Below are 15804 nucleotides of genomic sequence, written 5' to 3' on the forward strand. Positions count from 1 at the left end.
CCATTTCTGACTATATGCAGGAAAGTATCATGATATGTAAAACTACAACTAAACAGAGAGCAACGCAGGTCTTGACTAAGTGAAACAACTGGTTTACTCCAAAATAAATCCAATAAAAGCATAATGGCATACAAAAAAATTGATTGTTTTCATTAGCTTAGCAGCTTTGTCAATACCAATATTGCCTTGTTTTGAATAAAACGCGTTGTTTTCATGGATCTTTGTTCCAGTAAAATGAGATTTTAGTAGAAATATTAAAGGTGTCCAGGAAACCACGCTGTGTGTTTCTATATACATGGATTGATTTTCCTAGCACATATTACTTGCACCGTGAATCAGGATATTGAAGGTGCAGTTAGAATGTAGTTTGAGGTCTGCCTCAAATTAGAGTCTTAAGGGTAAAATGTCACATAGCAATTTGCCCAATCTGCTTAAGCATTTCCCAGATTCTTGCTCCTAAGAGCCCATAGTTTCAAAACTTGGTATCTGATTTTAATTCACCATTACTCATCTTCAAGATTTTTATGCTATGTTCAAGATGAGCAAAAATGATGAACCTTTGGCAGTTTGCATTCACTTCATCAGGATGCAATTTCCTGAGATTTAAGAATGATATAGCAATAATTTTGTGTGCATTTGAAAAAAGCAAAGTTACTTCTCAGTCTCAGAGTACCTCTTACTTGAAAAGCTAGCAGCCCCTCACAGAAAATTAGAATTAACTTCCTAACAAATCACAGATTTAGTTTTACAAATGAAGAAATCAAGGCATCAAAAGAAGAGCTTTCAAAAAGTTCCAAGGGACCCAGGACTTTAAATTCTGCTTTCAAAAGAAAAGGTAGACATCCATCAGCTTAAAACCCACTGTCTCTAGAGAATTTGAGTCACTGTTGAAAATCATATGTCATAAAAATATTCATCAGTTTATCACAGCTTAAATTCCTGACGCACTGTTCTCAACTGCAAGCACATTCCCTTTCTTTCATAATATTTTGCTGATTAACTCTCACCCGCTAACAAGTAAAACTTACTTTGCTGACAGTATGTATAACTGGTTTTTGCTCTTTGCAAATAGGCAAGGAAAAAAGTATTTTGAACTGCATGAACTGTTTCTACGTTTTCAAAAACATGGAACAAGACAGGGCATAGTTAAATGCCCCAAATAAGTCACAACGTCTTCATCAGGATTTTCACATTTTGCCTCAGTACGGTATGTAAGAGAAACTAAAGATCTTTGCTTGTATAAATACCAGGGTTACTACTGCCTTCTAGAGGAAATACACTAGCAAGCCTTAACTATTTAAAGCCAGGCAACAAAATCTCTTCTTAATGTTAAGAATCCTTTTGTTAATTCTGGTGGTCTGACACACCTCTTGCTCACCCACTTACTTTTAGTTGCAGTACTTTTTTCCCCACAGTATTAGCTGAATGCAGCATTTCCTTCTTATTTTTCCAAGCTACTCTGCAGTGCTATAATATGATGTTCATCAGACATCTGAAGGGAAGACAAAGCTGTCCTGCCACCTTATAAATAATATGATTGCATGAAATAGAAGACAAAGTGGAAAATTATCTCCAGTATAGTTAAGCCAGGGATTCTTGGTAGAGGTCCTATCTCTTCAATCCAGGGTACATTACCAACAAGAATTTATGCAACTTTAGAGTCACTTGCCGCTTTTTAAGGAGAAAGTGACAGCAAGAGAAACAGGACAATAAAAGGGCAGGCTGTGGGGTTGGAAGCACAGAAAAAAAATTGCTTAGTTTGTATAAACAGTGAAAGCTTCAGAAGCTAGTTGATCAATGAACAAGCAAACTTCTAACTAAAAGCCTCCTACCAGAGTTTTGATCCATTCTCCATTCCTTTATCCCAAAACCTTAGCTGCACAATTCAAAGGGGAATGAAGCTCTGGCCAAATGCCTGAAGATTTTCCTTGCACAGATAATGCAGTGCAGTAATTTAGGAATTCACTGTGACCTTAACAGTTACATTAGCAGTAAAATCAGTAATATAAGTCTAAAGGCAGACAAATCTCCATGTCACACAGTCTTCTATGTCAGAGACCATTTCCATTTTCATTTTTAAGAGATACAAATACCTGAAAAATGTTACTCTGTTAACATCTGCAGTGAGAACAAGTAGTTTAGGCTAAATTTAAAACAGGGATAAAGGTCTTTTTAAAAGGTGCGAAACTCGTTTTGATGGACAATATTTTACTTTCACAACAGAGAATATGACAGCAATTCATCATAGGAGGGACATGAATGAAAACAGAAAGCACAAATTCAGCTGTGGAAGTAATAACATTACTTAACAAAAGCATAGATAATTTCTGTAATGAATCATGTGAAGATTTTTTTTCCTGTACTCAAAAGAAATCTATTGGGATGATAACATAGAACTGAATCATGCTTTGATTCTCTTCTCAGAAGTTGTTTTCTTTCCCTTACTTAGGCTTGTCAGATCTAGGAGATCTCCGTATCTGACATTGCAAACGAGAAAGATCTGGCATGACACTCCGGAATCCTAAAAGCCAGAGTTCCACAATTCTAGGCAAGGATGAGATGTGTCTGAGAGGAAATATCTTTCTTTTAAAGGTAAAAAAAACACAGTGAATATCCTGGGCCACATCTCTAAAATGTATGGTAACCTGTCTCTACTTAGTTTCTGAAATGTGTAATGCTATCTTTCATCACTGAACAGGTAGCATATTAATAAAAGGAAAGTCTACTTTTTACTTGGGTAAACATTATGTAGTCTGATGGAAAATAGCTTAGTACAAGTCATAGGCATGAACATGAGCAATGTCCTTTAAATAGAGTTTACTGACTCAAAGACTGTCTCTTGGGCAGTTTTAAAGTTTTAAGCAAATTTTCATACCCATATGACATTCAAATGTTTGGTGTTTTTTGGTCATACCTAGGAATGGCAGTAATATACATCCACAAATCTATTCTCCTCAGCTTTTAAGTTTCATTCTAGAGAGTATTAAGAAATGGATGAAGTGCAAAATCACCTGTTTTAATTTCTGCTATTGTTTTTTTCTATACTGACAGCCTCAAGAGTGCTTCAACCTATCACTGCTTGGGTCTGACAAAGGTCACTGAGAAGTTGCAAAATTGGCAGGAAATGGATATTATCCCTGAGAGTCAGAATCAAAGTACATTAATTTTATTGAGTTCCATTAATGTTTCTGTAAAAGCAGTGCTTTCTCATTGCCAATTCAGTGAAAGCAAAGGAATTGCACATGACCTGAACTGATTCTGAAGATTTTTCCAGATTACTCTTGGATACCTGGGCCCAAAATATCCATCACGGCACTATAGGAATGAGTTACTGTCTCTTTTCCAAAATTGCTCCTAAAAATGTACTATTTGACTCAGTCTTATATTCAGAGCAAGAAGCCCCTTCAGATTTTTTCATGAAAGTCTGCAGTAAAAAGCTCCATTCACAAAGATGTAATTTCATCTCTCACGTAACTGTCAAACACTGTAGTGCTAAAAAAAAAAAAAAAAGAATAGTACCCTGCTTGGGACAGAATATATCCATCCAAAGAGTAATTCCTTCAGTTATTTTCCTTCTACCAAGTAGCTCCCCTTCACTAGCCATGGAGTTCCACCTTTTGCATCAGATCTTACCTAACTACTGTGTTCCAAGTAGCATCTCATTGCATAAGGGTTCATGCAGTGGTATATGTTATGACTAAAGGCATTGAAGTCCAGCCTTTCATGTCTGTACCTGGCAGCATCAGTGAGCTTCCCAAGCTCCGAAATATTCTATTCATTCTCTCACCCACTTTTAAATAAAAATAGCCAGGAAAAATTCTATTTTTCCTCTATCCTTTTTTTAGGTTATTTGGTGAAAAATTCATCAAGACATTTTTTAACTCCAGGCTGGAGTCTGAATCAGGACCTTGCATAACAGTGGTCCCATTTTACATAAGATAATCCTGTTCACAACAGCAATACTAAACAAACACTACCGGCAATAATTTATTGTTGACTAAGAAAAAAGGAGCAAGAAAGAAACAAAAGATTAACATACTTAAATATATAACTGAGGTTGCTGTAATTTGTGCTCTAGTCCTTCATATTTTTAAGAACACTGCCATCTACTGAGGGTCTGAGAGGCTTTCTCTCCTACAGAGCTCAAGTCCTAGAGCCAGATCTGATTTCTTGTTGACACTCTCATCTAATTAACTGTTCTACTTGATTTTCAGAAATTAATTACTGTAATTAACAAAATTTCACTAGCTGATGGCTTGGTTCCACTAAACAAAGTTGGGATGTGCCAGCAGTAACTTGCCCTCCCACCTTCCATAGCTCTGGATGAACAATCTGGTTTTATTTCAATGCATGTACTTTAACTGTATCCAAGTATTTTAGACCAAATAGCAGATACAATATAGCAAATATGCCTATGCAGAGCGGTTGTGTGCATGGAAGATTTGACAAAGCAAAACAAATTCTAAGCTGCATTGGAAGTTTATGGACCAGTAAGTCTGAGGAGCCAGACAGTTCTGGTTGCTAGGTCCAATAGCAATACTTTAAACAATTTTCAAGGGATTTCTACACTGTGCCTTTATAATAAGTATTCTGGGACCAAAATCCATGTACTGCATCAGACAGGTATACAAACACTTAGTCAAACTGATAGCCAAGAGCCTTTGTCGTTCTTAATCTGTTGACTCAGTGAAATTTGTGCTGTTCCTCCTGACAGTGTTTTAGGTAAATGCTAGTACCGCCACATTTGCAAAGAGTAAGCAACTCCTGGAAATAAAACTACAGAAAAGTAGAAGACACTGTTTAGATGGCACTTTGATATGTTCAGACTCACCTGAGCATGTCCTTCTTTGTACAGCTTTGGCAGCAACCTCACCATGACACAGACAGCACCTGGATGTACAATGGTGCAGTCTCTCATTTCCAAGCTGCAGTAAAAAGACACATCATCATAATGATCATTAACAGTAGCAAAGAGGGTCCAACAATGTTCCAGCAGAGTACAGCGTTAAATCCTCCTAGAAGTAACCAGGCTCAGCATTTGAAACTAAGCAAACAATACAGACAACCCAGATGAGCTGGAAGCCTCCTTAGAGTAAAAACAACAGGACATTACCTGCTCATGAGCTCAAATCTCAGGGACCTGCACATTCCTGTGCATGTGCAGCTGCCTCTTTATATGAACTATGCCTTTGAAGGTACTTGCAGTACAAAAAAAAGACACAACCATAGGAATCACTGATGTATCAGTCCAGAACCAGCGTTATCCTTTCTATTTTCTAGCAGTTTGTCACTTTGGTTATACAGTAACTTCAGTACTTCAAAACATAACAGAAACAAGCAAAGACAAGGCAGTCTTGGTGAAATCAGTATGCAAGCCTCCCCTTTCAACACCAGAATCTGCCTAAACTAGTAAAACAAAGTTGAATATCTGTGCCACACCACAGAGAAGATCTCCTTATGCCATGATGCAGGCTAGATGTTAGATGTATCTCAAAGATGAACCCACAGCATAGCAGTAGCTCCAGTGCAGGCACTGCAGGCTCATCCTGTTCAGAGTATCATCGGCATTTCTGGGTGCACCTCTGAACTGGAGTTGTGATGTGCACTGTCAGAAACATCCTTCCCAAACAGAACTCACAGGAAAAGCAAAGGTAACATCTAACTGTCGAATTTAGACTGACAAAATAATAATGCACAATATGCTTTACTGACTGTATAAAACAAAGGGTATAAGTAAAAGAGTGAGCATTTAAAAAAAAAAAAGTTTTACAAGGGATCTAAAGGAAGGTAAAAAGGCTGCAATTAAACATGTTTATTAGCCACTTCCAAAAAAAGGCTTATCTGATACATCAGAGCAACGAGTAATGTGTAGCACACTGCCACACAGTGACAAATAATTCTTACTGCACCTTCAAGAAAGATATTTTCAAATAAATTGCTCATTTGCAATATTTTCTGTGCAATGAATCAAAATCACATCTGGTATAACGTGTTGCTGCAGCAGTGGCTCCAATGTGGATACATACACCTATACTTGACGTGAATGCTTTTAAATGTCAAACAATAAAAAATATGTCTGAAAATATGCTCTCGTCCCATCTCCCCCCAAAAACCCTAATCATTTTTAAAGAGAAAAATCCAGGCTCACTAAAATCAATAGGGTTGAGATTGTGGTTGGAAAGCTTCCTAGTTGGAAACAACCTTGGGGTACTGGTCAACATTTTACTGAACATGGGCGAGCAGTGTGCCCAGGTGGCCAAGAGGGCCAATGACATCCTGGCCTGTATCAAAACCAGCACGGCCAACAGGACCAGGGGCAGTGATTGTCCCCCTGTACATGGTACTGGTGAGGCCAAACGTCGAGTGCTGTGTGCAGTTCTGGGCCCCTCACTACAAGAAAGACATTGAGGTGCTGAAGTGTGTCCAGAAAAGGCAGCAAAGCTGGTGCATGGTCTCTAAGAATATTATATAAGCCTTATCTCCAGCCTTCTGTGTGGTTTTCCTTGGAGCTCCTCATTTTATGACCTGTCTCAGTACAAAAGCTGTCTTGCCATATCAGCTTTCTCCTGCAAATATCCCATTTCTCACACTCCTGCCCCAGGGCTATCCAGTCAGCCCCAGGGCTATCCAGTCAGCCCCAGGGCTATCCAGTCAGCCCCAAGATTCCACTCCATCTATGTCACCAGTATCATAGTATGAATCGCAAAGCTGCTCTGCACTGGCTGCTACTTAAAAATAAGATAAATAAGAGGGTCTGGGGACAAAATGAGACATCATAAAGAACCTGAAGAGCCATTAGCACAGTGAGTCTGCAGTAACAGCAGCTGCAGCAGCCATTCTGCTCGGGTGGGCACAAAGAAGGGCTTCTCTCCCAAAGAGAGATCAGCCTCAGTTAACACAGCTTGCAGCAAGCTATGTCAAATCAGCAGAAGCAAAAGGAAAACCAGAAACCCATCTGTCACAGAAGGTGTTTCAAACATTACTGCAGGAGTAGGAACACAGAGGGCTGTTTTTGAGATGGGAATGACAGGGTCAATTCCCCCGTGGCCCAGCAGCTTGCAGCATCACTGACCACAGGACAGTGTAAGGGGCTAGAATATTATCCAGCACTAAAATACTAAAAAACCTAATATATAGGTTGTGAGATGGGACATCACAGGCCACCTACACTGATTGCACTCAAGTTCCTCCTTTCAAGCTGCATAGTTGCAGCCTGAAGCCTTCTTCAGGGGGAAGTGTGAGTTTGGAGTACAGCTGAGAGGAAGCTGCATCAGGGGAACTACAGGCTTGCAGAAACTATGGGAACTTGATTTCTTATTTTTATTTTCATAAAATTTACTGCTGGAAAAGTATCCCGGCTATGTGGCCTGATGATTGACAGCTTTCCAGTACATGTTCCTCTTCTGTGTTTGCATACATTTGTCATGGACAGTCTCCAGGCACCTCTAGCTAATTTGGCTCCCTTTTGTGCCTTCATATCCCAGAACCAAAGCCAAAAGGTCCTGAAACAGACACTGTGAATGGAATGGATCCCAATTTACAGGATTAATTTCTCCATGAATGCTTTGAGTTATTTCACAGCCTTGCAGGCAAAACAACACAAGGATGTGGGAAGCCTTGCTTTATATTTCAGATCTAATGACTTGAGAAAGACAATAAGAAGACAGAGCCATATCTTTCCCAGCATTACCACTGATCTACTCTTTCTCTCATATCCTCTCTTGTATACACATTTAAGCAACACAACTACCACCATCTGTATACTCTCTACACATTAACCCGTGTTCTCCCAAATTGGGCTACAAAGATCTACTTTGAAAAGAGCATTCATTCCTCCAGAACTACCAACTCCTCTCCCCAGCACTGTAACCAGAAGCTTACAGTGTAATTAAGAGTGGTAATAGGGAGCAAACATCTCCCTGACTACTTCAAAATCCGCTGCACAAGGAACAAAGAAAGCTACTGAACATTTTTCTTGTTGCTTCAAACACGTGTAAATATAACCAGAAATGCTTACTCAGCCTGACCAGTACTTGGGGAACAAAAGCTCTGCTGACTTCAGTGAGTACTGCTACAAGTGGCAGAGCTAATGTCTTGGTCTTTAAACTAGAAGATGACTGTGAAATAAACTACAATAAGGGCTGAAGGAATCTCACACTTATCAGCTTAATCTTTTTAAGCATAACTCCAACCAGAAACGTGTTTGATAAAAGGACTGAGAGATTTGAGATAAAGCTACAGACAAATGAAGGGACAGAACTCACAAGTTATGAAATCCAAGTTATTCAGAACTGATTCACAGCTGACAGCTATGCTGATCTCTGGTATAGTCTTTCCTTCCTACAGAGGATATATATTTTGATATAAACCTTCATTCAATGAGGGAGGCAGCATTACTATTCCTTTTCCAATCTTCTCTAATTCAGCATGAATAAATGAATGAGAGTGTGTCTGCACACATGTGCTTGGACACATATGCATAGGGCAGCATTTAAAATAACTTAAAATAACTTCTGTTTTTAACGTATCGGGTGACTAGAAGCAGCTTTCCACATAATTGAAAAAGTCAAAATTGGTTGGGGCAAACTCAAGCAGAGACTAAGCACAAGCTGCAAGTCCCAGCAATTCTGTCCTTAGAGTCCATTCCTACTCCCATATTGCAGGTCTCAGAATTTTCAGCACAAACTCTGCAACTACTGGGTTTTGTGTCCCACTGCTCCACTAAATCCTTATGCCCTAATTTTTACCATCAGTTACCTTTCCAAAAGTACTTTCTGCTGCTTGAAAGCCTGAGAGTTGGGATTGTGACACTGATTTGTTTGTTCTTAGGTTATATCACACCTTACCTCAGTTTACTACCACACAAAATGCACATACCAGTCTTACTACTATATTTCCTGTAGCAAATAAAAACTTACTTCTCCTCAGGGTTTCCCCATGGCCTATAGGCAGAGGCAGGTAATTTGTTGCCTGATCTTTTGAAAGCAACAGGATGCTCTTCTTGAGCTTGGGGTCCCTCCTGATCACCTCTTGATGTTTCTCCCATCTCTGGCTTTCTCTCCTTGAAGTAGCTCTCCTGATGGAGGGTTCCTTTTATCATGAGATCAAGAAAATTCAGTATCCATATGCAGTTCTTTAGCCACATTGGGAAAGGTTCTGAAGAACAGAAAGCTGCATCCAAAAATTCTGCAAACGTCCTCTTCTTCTCAAGGCTCAGAGGAATTTCCCATTCCCCTTGCCGTTCCCCTTGTGTCCAGAAGCATCCAAGTGATCCGAGATCCTCTGCCATCTTTTCAAAGAGACCACTCCTCTGGAAGAAATTGCTGTTGACAGGGTCTAGGTGCAGGGCAGCTGTTACCACCTGAAGTGTGTAGAAAACAAGCTCCAATATGCAATTCTGTCCAAATGCTGTCCACAGCCCAGATGGAGGGTCCTGCAGTGCACCTTCCATATCTGAGAGGAGGGACAGGAGCGCATTGAATCCACTGCAGGTTCTGAAAGCTGAATGGCTCTTGAGACTCTCCAGTATCCTCAAGAGTGACTACAAACATTGAGAAGAAAGGAGCACTTAAATCAAGGAACAAAGAAGCTTTAGAATATTTTAAAATTCCAAGTTTGTACCGGAATTCTTTCACTGAAATTTCATTCTTTGAAATACAAAAAAAAGTTGGTCAAAATAAAGGTTATCATTGCACAACTTTTCTCTTCCTCCCTTCCCCCATATACCCAATGAGTCATACAACCAAGACTTGAATGCACCCTGAGGAGCAACCTGTGGAGTCAGCCTGACCGGTAGGGAACAGTGCTCAGAGGAACGAGCAAAGAAATCAAATTTTCCACATTACATATCCTAGTCAGTTTGGCCAGAGGTAGTTTCATATCTTTGGCTATTCTTTTATCAGTCTTCTCAGACTCTCTCAAGAAACCTGTCTTTGCCTTAAATAAATGAAAGTAGAGATTCAATTGTAAATACCCTCATATAGAAACCGACAAGAAGGTGCAGCTCTCTTTAAGCGAGTCTTCCTGCAGCCCTGAATACACGTGAGAAGCCACACAACTTTTGCTCATATGACTGGGGAGGCCCTTTCCAAAAAAGCAGTGACTCATGATGGCACAAAGAATACTGCAAGGAGCAGGCTCTCCTCATTAAGAAAGGCAACAATAATATCTTTCTCAGTTGAGGTATTTTTAAAGATTGCACAACATTTTGGAGGAAAAAAAAGTCATAAAAATGAATGCCACTTGACAATTTTACACACGCATAAAAAACCAGCTTATGCCACCTGTCAATTTTGAATGTTATGGGCTCACCATTTTAAAACAAATCTAGACAAGTTATTAAGAGTTGTGGAAGCAAAATTAGTGAGAAAAAAGAGCTTGCAAGGAAACAGACTAGTATATTTGAATGTAATCTATCCCAAGTTTTTGGAATGTTGCACAATTCGTTTTGTAAATATGAATGTTCCTACAGGCACCAGGGTCTTTTCAAATTTGAATTCATAGTTTTTCACATTGGAAAGGGTTAACTTTACTCTTTCCCAAGAGATATCTGATGAAAGAGCTTCACTTCACAGCCTTCTGAAGAGGAATGGTTTCTTAAAGAAATATATTTGCCTGTAACAGGACCTAGGACTGTGGGAAAGGGCTCCCAGAACTGAAGGGGGAGGGGGAACTCCATTACTGTCATTCAATTTTGTATGATAATGTATCAAACCAGGCAGAGACTTTTGAACAGGGAGTAAATTTAATAACTTAGAGTTGAAGTTATCAGGATGGCTTTAACACATTTCAGAGAAGGTCAGCAGTAAACACATTTCCTCCAGTTCTAACTCAGTTAGAATTTAATCACCTATGAGTTAGTATTCCTCTGTCTTGAATCTATAAAACTGATGTCTGCTGGAAACCCCCTAACTCAGTTACTGTTAACAGAATTTATTTCACACATTCCATTATTTGTTATTCTTCATAATTGTCCACGTGCCACGCTGGAATATGGCAGTGCTAATTGCATTTGGGCTCAGGCTTTAACAGCTAAATATACATTAGCAAATCAATCTGAATTTGTGTGTAACACAATCACAGTCCCAATGGATAAAGATAATAAATTCATTTGCTTACATTATGCTTTAATACAGTTATCATTTGTCAAAATTAGACACTGAAGCTGCATTTATTTTCATATTAGTTTGGACACCATACTCAACTTTTCCACAGATATTGTTAAAGTTTACTGTTTCAAATCAAAGCTATAACCTTTTTTTTTTTTTTTAAAGTAACATTGTTCTTTCATCACAGAAGAAATTGTTATATTGTGCTGAAAGATGAATTCCATTCACACTTGGCAGAGAAGGTAGAATGAAACTTTAAAATCAGTGCTTTTAACACTGTTGCTTTTCAATTTGATGCCTATGACCTAAAACAAAATAAAGCACAATGATTCCTTCCCCTGTTTCATTGCTTACAGATCAGACCCTCTGTAAACATAATGGAGGCTATGAATAGTTCTGATTTCTTTCTCCAAACATTCATAAAACTCCTCCTTTCCATCGCCTCATCTCTTTTCCCACAACACTGGTGTATGTAAGAGATGACAAAATTAAGGACAGCAAACTTTCAACCTTGGAAACTTATCAGAATCAAGCTGCTCATATCATGCCTACCCTGTCCCTTCCAATCTTACTCCTTTACATCTCACATCTTCTCTCCACATCTCCACTTTAATTCACATTTGTTTCTTCTTTCTCTGTCACATTACACAGAATTGCTCGTACAGTTGTGCCTTTGGCATTTTCATTTCTCCCTTCTGCATTTCTATTTAAGTCTTCAAAATACTTCATAATCTGATACTGAGTGAAGGTGTTGACCATACATGCATTCCTAAATATCAAAGTGCCTGATTTACCACAGTCAAGATCTAGCCCATGGCTCTTTTTTATTCTGCGTTTAACACCTTGATAAAAAGACTGTGGTGACATGAAAAACAATTTGCCACAAAGCCAAGAAGTTTCCAAGAAAACAACGCCCAAGTGAGAGTCACATTAATTACCTTCAGCAGATCTAGTTTCAGCGACAGTTCCCCTTGAGTAGAAGAACAGAGGGCCCCAATAATAATGCTCATATATTCTTCATAATTGATGACTGATAGCTGCTCCAAGATACTGAGAGTAGCACTCCTGTAGCACTCATCATCCAAAAATATCTTGATATATGGCACCATTCCATAGTCCTTCAGAACAACTAGGGAAAAATATGGTATCATTTGTTACTTAACTTATCCTTTGCTTGTAGTTTTTACAGGCAGATTTTCAGTGTTGGTGTGAAGTGCCACATTTCTACAAATACAGCAGGACGGGTAAGAGGAGCAGCCAGTTAAGCTAAAGATGACACAACTTGAGTGGCACAAGAACAACCAGGGATAAAATGACTGGATGACCACGGTTTCCAATTGTCAGAGATGACAGCTTCCCAATATAATAACAAGTGAAAAGAAAAAAGACACTTATTAGTTTTCAGCTTAAACATCTCTTTAACTTAGGAAGGGAACTTTGTGATGGTTTCTGACAATATATTTACCCTGTGTAAGATGTTGCAAACCTGATGATTCTTGGATTCCAGAATGAATTAAGTGAGTGGATTCCTGTATTCAGTAGAGTTCATTTTTGTATTACTATGTTCCACAAGATTCCCTACACACAGACCTCTTAGGTATGCCGACACTAATGTAGGAGTGTCACTCAGCATGCGTATGATCCAATCAGTATTTCAAGTAATAGATACAATGGAAGAAAATCTGGATGAACAAACAATACACAAGAGTCACATACACACTCTTGTTTTCCACAAGAGAAGTTTGTGTATTCTATTTAACCACTGCAGGAGGATCCACATTGATGAAGGAAAAAAGTTGACTACCGGGATAAAGTTCAGTATCCAGGATGAGAAGAATACCTTTGTCATATTTCTTCCTGTTATCCCTACACTTCTAGCTTCTGTCCTCCGCTTTTGACTGAAGCACAAAAGTAAGAAAATTTATTGGTACTCCTTCAGAGCATGGCTACTTACCACTAAATATCATAATGGCAATGCAGTCAGCTGTATTTTCTTACCTGTGTTCCTCACGGACCTCGCTGTAAGGGCAGCCACCATCTTCAGCATCACAGCATTTAATTCCTTCTCAGTGCCTTCTTCCAGACCAGGCAGATCAGTTCCAGCTGTCAGTATATTAAAAGTCATAATACAATATATAAGACATGGATAACTGTAGCTAAAACACATTAAACCAGTTCTCCAGCAAATTCTGGGCTAAATTTCTGGAAACAAAAAGAGGGGAGTAGTGATATTGTCTTCTCACTTGTCCCTCTTCCCTGTGTTTAAATTTACAAATCACATAGCCATTCCATCATTCATTCTGTAACATTTACATCACCAAGCTATCTAAAGCGGTGAAATGTAATGCAAAACAGAAGGTGGCCCCTATGCACCAGCTCATAACCAGAAGGTAAGTTTTCAAGAACTTTGGTATTAATTCTGGCAATCCTTATGTACCTTATAAACTCTTGTACCTAGTCCTCTGATATCAAGAATGCAAATCTAAGTGTCCTTGCAGGTGATGGATGTCTGCACTCCAAAACTTCTGCTGATATTCATAACCCTCCTGTTTCTTGGAATAAATGTGTATAAATAATTCAGTTATTCTTGCTGTATCAGAAGTTATGCCTAGTACTTTGGGTCCCTCCTCCTTTACTAAATTACTTTTGCACTGCAGTTTAAAGGCATTTCTCAATTAATATAGTAGAGAAAATACTACAATGAATTTTTCTTTAAAATAGCAGTTATAAATACATGAGTCTGTCTCCTAAGTCAGCTGTACTCCACAGTTACCACACTAGGACTACTACCTTCCTGTTTTCATGCTAGGATATACCTCTATCACAAGGGGTGGTAGTAATTGTGGATAACATCTGGCCAAAATTCAATAAACTTCTTCCTGTCATTAGTACTGAGGATTAAAATGTTATTTTCAAAGGAACTAAGCTTTGTGGAACACTCTTTCTTGCCCAAGTCTCAAGATGGCATCCTAGAGAATCCCAGATTAAGACCTGTTTAAAAATGTGGCTAAAGGGCACTGTCCAGAATAATTCATCATGCACTAGTGAAGAATAACCCAGAACTGTTTAGACTAATGAACAGAACAAACAGCAAAGATTTCAGAGAGGACCCAGCTTAATGTGTCAAAAATTTAGGCCAGTTGGCTTGCAGACATCATCTAGCTACTCAGTGTATAAAATCCATAAATTTACTGTAGAAAGAGATTATTCATTCCTATTGATCTGCCTTAGTAATACAAGACATTGTGAGTGGCATTATATTGTACCTGACTTCCTCAGGATCTTGGCTTGCTTCCTCAAAAGTGCCAGCAGTAGGCCTAAGAGCCCAGAGTCACGGAATATATCGCTGAATAACAGGTCCTTCTGGGTCATGCTGAGAAGACACTGGAGAGCTGTTAAGGTGCAGAATGGCACTATGTTTTCCTTTATCAAATACTGAACCTTCTTCAAAATTTCATGAGGGACATAGGACAGGTCTAGGACTATGGACTCCACCAGTCTGAAGAACTGGACTTGGACTGGGTATGGTTTGAAATGGATTATGTCAGTAAATTGGTTGATAGGTTGCAGTGTCCATTCCAGAAGAAAGAAGTTCACTCTGTCCCAAGCCCATATGGTACCAATTGCTGCCAAGATTCTTCCACACAGGTGCTGATCATTACTTTTCTGGAAAATGGACTGTAACACCTGAAAAGCCTGGAGGTTTTTCACTGTCATTCCTGTGGGATAAAACCAGGTGAGATCATTTTTACAGGAGTGCTAGTTAAGTATGCAATCACCATAACTGTAATATTAACTCATGCCTGAAAGTGGAAATAAGAATAAAAGACACGAGGGATCTGACTGGGAGGTGTATTCTTGACCTTGGATTAGACCCTACAGATGACATGGTCATTTCAGTTTGATGTTAGGGAGCATTCAGACTCCTGCAGCATTAAACACATAAATCAGAAGGTGCCATCTCATACTCCTTCCTCCATATCTAGACACAAAATGAATGGAGCTTCATCTTTCTATGACCCACCTCCATAGCCACATGTGTGTATGTATACATACATATATATATATATATATATATATACTGTACCAGAAGATCGTGTCCATTCAAAATCAAAGTGTGGCAGTTGTGGGTGTACAATATTGCCAGAAACTTTCAGTTCAGTTTTTCCACAAGTTGTAAGGCAAGTCAGCATGTCCACGATCTCATCCAAATAAGGGTCTCCTTCATTTTGCTGCAACCCCTCACATCTAGGAACAAAATTTGGGACAGTCATATGTTGATACCTTTATAATACAAACATTTTGGACATATCATTGGGTACTGAGCACATAGGAGCTGCATACAGTAACTCCACACCATGGCAGAGTTCTGAAGCAGAACAAAACTTACAGACTGAAAGAAACTGAAGTGACACTGTAAGAGTCTTCTGAAAAAAAGTAAGATAAGTGTTGGAATTTAGTCCAGTTATGTGTCCTTTAAAAAAAGTAATTCTCTACAAAAAAAAAGTCTGGCTTGCGGAGTAAAAATTTAAATTTCATGAGGGTTCAAAAAATTAAAACAGACACTTCATATTAAGAGGTGGGTATATGGTTGGCAAGATAAGGAACTTGCTAACTGAGATAAATAACAGAAAATCTCAGGCCTGAGGAAGAAAAAGATGTTTTCCCTAAGCTTTGTGAATCAGACATAAAGATG

General features: G+C 38.9%; 1 protein-coding gene across 3 annotated transcripts in view; it reads right to left on the bottom strand.

Moving 5' to 3' along the window:
• WDFY4 (WDFY family member 4) overlaps positions 1 to 15804 on the bottom strand; it is a 128825-nt gene that overhangs the window by 97111 nt on the left and 15910 nt on the right. For all 3 annotated transcript variants that reach the window (XM_032695324.1, XM_032695325.1, XM_032695326.1), the window contains exons 8-13: positions 15196 to 15356; positions 14375 to 14827; positions 13107 to 13211; positions 12047 to 12237; positions 8919 to 9541; positions 4832 to 4925 (exon numbers count right to left, since the gene is read on the bottom strand). In XM_032695324.1, the coding sequence (XP_032551215.1) occupies positions 4832 to 4925; positions 8919 to 9541; positions 12047 to 12237; positions 13107 to 13211; positions 14375 to 14827; positions 15196 to 15356 (1627 nt within the window). The remainder of the gene's footprint in view (positions 1 to 4831; positions 4926 to 8918; positions 9542 to 12046; positions 12238 to 13106; positions 13212 to 14374; positions 14828 to 15195; positions 15357 to 15804) is intronic.

The sequence above is a fragment of the Chiroxiphia lanceolata genome, chromosome 8 (genome assembly GCF_009829145.1).
Source record: "Chiroxiphia lanceolata isolate bChiLan1 chromosome 8, bChiLan1.pri, whole genome shotgun sequence".
Lineage (NCBI taxonomy): Eukaryota > Metazoa > Chordata > Aves > Passeriformes > Pipridae > Chiroxiphia > Chiroxiphia lanceolata.